Source organism: Acanthisitta chloris, unplaced genomic scaffold (assembly GCF_000695815.1).
Source record: "Acanthisitta chloris isolate BGI_N310 unplaced genomic scaffold, ASM69581v1 scaffold21705, whole genome shotgun sequence".
NCBI classification, from domain to species: Eukaryota; Metazoa; Chordata; class Aves; order Passeriformes; family Acanthisittidae; genus Acanthisitta; species Acanthisitta chloris.
The window spans coordinates 1-6,720 of NW_008672435.1; the positions used below are offsets into that span (position 1 = coordinate 1).

The following is a 6,720-nucleotide window of genomic DNA, read 5'->3' on the forward strand; positions in this document are numbered from 1 at the left end:
GGAGCAGGACGCGGAGCAGGGAGAGGAGCAGGGACGGGGAGCGATGGACGCGCTGAAATCCGCGGGTCGTGCCCTGCTGCGGAGCCCCAGCGTCCACAAACCCTCCTGGGCCGGCGGCAGACACAAGAGTGAGACCCGTCCCCTCTTTTCCACCCTCTCCCCGCACCCTCTCCTCGTCCTGCATCTCGCTTTCTCCTTTCCCAGCTTTTCCACTTTTTTGCTTTCTGTACTCTCTTTTCGCTCTGCTTTCGGGCTGTCCTCTCTCTCCCCTTTTTTCCATGCGCCGTCCCTGCTTTCTGCTCTACTTCTCTGTCTCGCAACTCTTTTTTCACCCCTCCCTTTTTGCCCCCCACTTTGCTCCCCCTGTTTCATACCCAGTCCCCCCGCAGCCCTTCCCCAGTGCGGTGCTGGGTCAGAGGGGTGGGTCGGGGTCTGTCCCTGTCTCCAAGTACTGGGGGTGTTGGGGGGTCTGTCCCCATCCCCTGTTGAGAGTGGAGTGTCTGTCCTTGTCCTCCAGTTGTGTTGGGGGGAATGTCCTTGTCGCCAAGGATTGGTGTTGGGGGGGTCTGTCCCTGTCCACCAGTGGTGTTGGGGGGTTTGTCCCCATCCCCTAGTTGTGTTGGGGGGTCTGTCTCTGTCCCCCAGTTGATGATGGGGTGTCTGTCCCCATCCCCTAGTTGTGTTGGGGGATCTGTCTCTGTCCCCCAGTTGATGATGGGGTGTCTGTCCCCATCCCCCAGTTGTGTTGGGGGGTCTGTCCCTGTCCACCAGTGGTGTTGGGGGGTTTGTCCCCATCCACTAGTGGTGATGGAGGGTCTGTTCCCATGCCCCAGTTGTGGTGTTGGGGATCTTGTCCCCATACTCCACTGGTGTTGGAGGGTCTGTCCCCATCCCCCACTGGTGTTGGAGGGTCTGTCCCCGTCCCCCACTGGTGTTGGAGGGTCTGTCCCAGTCCCCCACTGGTGTTGGAGGGTCTGTCCCCATCCCCCACTGGTGTTGGAGGGTCTGTCCCCGTCCCCCACTGGTGTTGGAGGGTCTGTCCCAGTCCCCCACTGGTGTTGGAGGGTCTGTCCCCATCCCCCACTGGTGTTGGAGGGTCTGTCCCCGTCCCCCACTGGTGTTGGAGGGTCTGTCCCAGTCCCCCACTGGTGTTGGAGGGTCTGTCCCCATCCCCCACTGGTGTTAGGGGGTCTGTCCCCATCCCCCGGTGGTGTTGGGGGGGCTGTCCCCATTCCCCAGCCTGACACAAGGACTGGAGCCCTGCAGGCAGTTTCTGACCTCGTCCTGCTGGTGGTTTCATCACCCGGTCGATGTCCCCGTGGCAGGAGCCACTCGTGCCCTGCCCAGTGACCTCCCACTGCAGCCAGGGAAGGGGACACCAGCCCTGGAGCCCCGAGTGTGGCAGTGGGCAGGATGGGGATGCCTTGCCCTCTGCACCCTTCCCTGCCCGAGGTGAGATCAGACCTGGTGCTGTTGCTAATCCGATGGGATTGAGCTGGCATCGTCACACCTTGTCCCTGGGATTAAGGGCAAGTGGCTGGAGGGCAGCTGGGGTGCTCTGTGGGCACAACCCACAAGTCACCTTGTGGTTTGTGCCCAGCAGAGAGTCTCCTGGACATGCTGTGACCTTGCAAAGTGTCCCCGTGCCCTTCGCTGTCACCCCACGGGATGGTGTACCCGGTGTGCCATCGTTTGTGTTAGCAGGAGGATGGGTGAGGTGGGTGCACAGGGATGAACAGGATGTGTGGAGAAGTGTCTCTGTCCCTGTGATGCCCAGATGCTCCTTCCTGTCTGAAAGCATTTCAGTGGTTTCTCTTAAACCACCTCCATTTCCTCTCAAGCCACTGAGCTGTGTGCCCAGGGCCTTGCTGCAGCTGTATCATGCTAGGCAGTGTGCTCAGAGCATCCCTGGCCCCAGTGCTATGGGACCAGTGCCTGGCTAGAGAGGCAGGGTGTGTGGAGCAGGCAGAGACACCTAACCCACCTTGCTGTGCTCACCTGGCTTCAGTCAAGGCTGGGGGGACAGTGGCAGCACCCTTGGCTTTTGAGAAATCCAAGCTTTTTGCTGGCACCCTCTGTTTGTAACTGGGCTGGGAGGTTAGCACAGCATCCCACCTGTCCTGTTTTCTCCTCTCCAGGTGTGGGAGCTGTGTGTCAGACACAGAACCCCTCCACACCCCGTGGCACCACTCCTACCTGCTTCCGTCTCGTGGGGATGTCTCATCGCCCGGCGCTGGGAGTGGTGCTGGGATTTATGGCTTATCTCCCATTTCACCCTCACCAGGAGGCTGAGTCACAGGGGGTTACCCCAGGGGAGTGTCCTGGTCCCCCCTATCCCTGCCCTCTTGTGCTGCAGGAGTGCAGGGAGCTGTGCAGTTTGGCCCCACTGCTTGGAGGAGACTGAGTTCAAGGCTGCAAAGCCTCAGGGACATGTTTTGTCTGCAGTAAGCAGAGTGTCCTCTCTGGGAGCACCATCACTCCCCAGGGCTGTGGTTTGTTGCCTCCTGCTCCAAGCAAGACCCTCTTTAAACACAAGAGCTCACATCCTTGGTTGCCAGCTGGATGTTGGCTCCTGCAGTGCAATTTCAGGCTTAGAAACACCCACCTGACTTTTACTTTGGTCCCAAACTTAGCTCTGTATTTAGGGCCTATCTTCCCACCCCCCAGCACACATGGGAATGGCCAGTGGCCTCCTTGGTGTCTACCAGGGGAGAGCAGAGACCTCTCCTCGCTGCAGCTTGGGATCCTCAGGGCTGTAGGTGAGTGATTTAGCAGGTCACAGCACCTCACCTGGATCCCAATAGCTGCGTGGGCTTAGCAGCAAATCCCATCTTAGCCTGTGTGTGTAGGTGATGGTTTGCAGAGGAGAAGGTCATTGCCATGCATGGGGTGGCACCAAGCACCTGTCTGAGTCTGAGGCTCAGGATTCCCTTAGTTATGGTGTGGGCCTGGGTCCTCACAGCTAACCTAATGGGTCTTTAAGGGTTGCTGCTGTTTGTTGTGGCTCATGGAAAACATTTTTGGGATTTGTTTTTGCTGCCTTGGAGAGCTACAGGGGCATATGAACACCTCATGGTTGCTTTGTGGCTGAAGCATGTTGTTTCCTCCCTCAAGAGCTGAGGCTCTGCCCCATCTCCTTCTCCAAACTCCCAGCTGCTTGGGCATGGGGGTCCAGGCAGCAGCTAAACCAACACCCTGCTCATCCCTAAACCCTCAGGGCTACCCTTGTGTGTTTGGGAATTCAAGAGCTTCTTTGTTGACTCTCTAGAGCTCCCAGAGAACTGGACTGATACCCGCGAGACGCTGCTGGAGGGGATGCTCTTCAGCCTCAAGTACATGGGGATGACACTGGTGGAGCAGCCCAAGGGAGAGGAGCTCTCTGCAGCTGCTGTCAAAAGGATCGTGGCCACTGTGAGTGTCTGTGCTGGAGCAGAGCTCTGTCTCCTGCTCTTCTAATGAGTCTGGCACTGGGGAGTTTCAGAGCCTCAGGTCTGGAGGCAGCTGTGGGCTGGGGAGGGTCAGAATTGCACATCCAGCCCCTCCAGGGGCAAGCAGGTGTCTGGTGGTGTTGGTAGAGCTGCAGACAGCAGGACTGGGAAGCCCTTGGGGCCAGCCTGACCCTGGGCTGGGGCAGGCTGTGAAAAGCTGGTGTTATGTGTCTGAGCTCTGGCTCCCCTTGATAAGCCTGGGTGACCCTGGGTGTGTGAGAAGCCTCTGACCTGGTGGAATCAGCCTGCCCCAGGGCTGTGTCTCCTCTTGCAAGGCAGGGACAGCATTTGGAGTGTGGCCAGAGCAATTCTGGGTTTTCCTTCCCAGGATTAGGAGGGTTAAGAGGAGAAGGGAGCAGGACAACTTGCTCCAAGCCAAGGCAACCACTGTCCCACTGTAACCTCTGATGCAAGAGGGAGTGATTTGCAGCCATCCTCCAGCCATGGCTCACCAGGCTGCAAGTAAAATTAGTGCTTCTTTAAGCCCTTATAAAACTGAATGAAGCAAAGCCCCAGTTGTACTGTTAACCGTCGTAAAACTCAATGGGGTGGCGAACGGCGCTGGGTAGTGCTGGAGCTTTTCCTGGCATGGGCTGAGCTGGACAGAGGGAAGTGCTCACATGAAACAGGAGCTGCTGGCAGAGCTCTTCTCATCTGCTCTTAGCAACTGAGAGCAGAGCCTTTAAATAAAGCCCCAGGGCTGAGACAGCCTCGGGAAAAAAAAAGAGAAGAGCAACGAGGCTGGTGAAGGGACTCGAGCACAAGTGCCATGCCCTCTGGACAGATCTCCTGAGGTTCCCCAGGGAGCAGTGCTGAGGGTCCAGGTTTGCAGGCTGGAACCAGCTGCATGTGTGTTATTTGTTTTGGAGAGAGGCTGAGCAGTGAGCTGGATGTAACCTGAAGGGTGAAAGCACGAGGCTAGTAAATAAGAGAAAGTGGCACGTAAATCTAGTTACTTTTTAAGCTGACCTTGGGCAGGGGATGCTTTGCCAATGGAGTGAGGGTTGGCAGCACGGTTTGGAGCCAGCTCTTTGGGACCCCACGTCAACCAGGACCATTCTGCTCCCAGCACAGTTTGTGCTGGTGTCTCCTCTGCTCTGGAACTAGCCCTAAAGGCAAAATTCCCTAGTGGTTTACCTGGAACTCACATGGCATGGTCAGAGCAGCCACCAGTTCATGCCAATGGCCATGGGGAAATCCTCACAGAGGTGCTGAGCTGCAAGTGCTTCTGCACAGTGTGGAGTGGGAGGTGTATGTCCTTGTCTTGCTAATGCCAGCAAAAATCTCTGCTTCAGGGAAGGCAAAGTTTTAATAAGGGCTTTATCACACCTGGTAGTAAAATCAGTCTCTAGTACTAACAAGTGATATTAATGTGTGTCTCTGGAGTCTCTGCTCATGCACCTTCAATGTTAAAAGCCTGGAACTTTCCCCCTCCCTCTTTTCCTTCCAAAGGCAAAAGCAAGTGGAAAGAAACTGCAGAAAGTGACACTGAAAGTCTCACCCCGAGGGATCGTGTTAAATGACAGCAGGACAAATGAGCTGATTGAGAACATCTCCATATACAGGTGAGTTTTGGGGAGCACCCTGCTGGGTTTGTGTGTCCCTCAGCTGCTCCTCTGCTCCAGCTCCACCTGGTCTGACCTGTCTCCTCACTGGCCATCACATTTGGATGGAGAACTAAGGTAGGGGAGGGAGAGGGTAATAAATTGAAGCTAAATTTGTGGCTGGTGCAGTGTGTCCATCCAGGGGTGAGGAAAAATGTGACAAAGAGGTGATGTGTGTGCAAACTGCACATCCAGAGCCAAGTGCTCCGTGGCCACACGTGGCTTTGCCACCTGGTTTTGGCAGTAGAAATGCCAAAGCATCTGTGGAGATGGTGAGGGTGAAATACAGAGGATGGTCAGGACATGCCCTTCCCTCACTGCCTGTGTCTCTGATGCATTTAAAAGGCTCTGGCAAGGGGCAGTGCTGGGACAGCTGCTGAGCTGTACCTGTGTGGGGAGGGCAAGGGTGGGTTATTCCACATCCCCCACTCTGGCTTTGGCAAAGAGGCAGGCACAGACCTGGTGGAGCAGAGCACAGCTTGGATCTGGCTCTTTCCATCTCCTTCATCCCTTTCCTCTCTGCATCCCCCACACTCTGCTTCTGTCCTTCACCTGCTGCTCCATCCCCTGTGCTAAACTTGGGTTGGGCTCTCTCTAACTAGACCACTAACCACTTGCTTTTCTCCAGCTCAAACCCAGCAGTCCCAAACAGCCAGGGGTGCAGAGCCTGGCCCTCCCCAGGACATAAACCTGCTGCTAAGGAGCAAAGCAGGGCAGAGCAGCTGGGCCAAAATCAGGATCCCTGCGCTGGTGTAGGAGCCTGCAGAGCCACGAGGACAGGGATTTTAGATGCTGCCTTAAATTCTCCCCAGGCACTTGAACAGCTGTCGATAAAGCTGTTCCTGTCAGCGCCTGCGTGTGAGCAGCCCCTGATTCAGTGACTGAAGCCAGCACATCCCAAACAGGCTCTTCTGGGGACTGACAGTGCTCCCTGGAGATGCTGGCACTGAGGAGAAGGGTCACGGTGATCTCTGGGGTCTGTGTGAGTGGAATCTTCTTGCTCCAATGGTGGCATTCCCAGAGCTTTCCTCTAACACCTCTGCTGTCTTTTCCTTGGCTTTTCTATCCTCTGGGATGATGCTGGCTCTGAGGTCTTCCCCAGATCACATCCTGGGGCAGGATGGGGTGGCAGTGGCTAAAACACAGCCACCATCACTGGACATGCTGCTGCCAGAGGCCTTGGTGCTCAAACTGGCTTATTTCAGGGGTGGATGAGTTATCCTGTCCCTGGAAATTAATTAATTAATCCAGTGTCGAGCTGGGGGCTGCTGGGAGGACCCCGTGCCTGTGTAGATCACCTGCCATGGCTTTGCAACAATTACTGAAAGAGTGACCATGTGGTTTTGGGAAAAATGGGTGCAAGGAGTGAATTTCCAAGCACCTCTGTAATTAATCCAGAGCACAGCTCAGCTCTGGAAAATAAAATGTAGGCCATTGAGCAGAGCCATCCTCACATGTAAGAGACTAATGCAGTGTAAATAAATGTTGCATGTGGCTTTTTAAAATCCCAACATCTGCTGGAAACTGAGACCTTCCAGTGTCCTCCCTGCAAATTCTTGGGGGCAGCAAGAGCAGGAGCTGAAAGGCAACATGGGACCATGGGAGAACTTTCACTGAAGCATCCCACT

General features: G+C 55.7%; 1 protein-coding gene across 1 annotated transcript in view; it reads left to right on the plus strand.

Annotated features, from left to right (window-relative positions):
• Positions 1–43: 43 nt before the first annotated feature.
• Positions 44–6,720, plus strand: part of LDLRAP1 (low density lipoprotein receptor adaptor protein 1) — a 15,991-nt gene continuing 9,314 nt past the window's right edge. The window contains exons 1-3 of the mRNA XM_009074528.1: positions 44–128; positions 3,269–3,411; positions 4,941–5,053. Coding sequence (XP_009072776.1) covers positions 44–128; positions 3,269–3,411; positions 4,941–5,053 — 341 coding nt within the window. The remainder of the gene's footprint in view (positions 129–3,268; positions 3,412–4,940; positions 5,054–6,720) is intronic.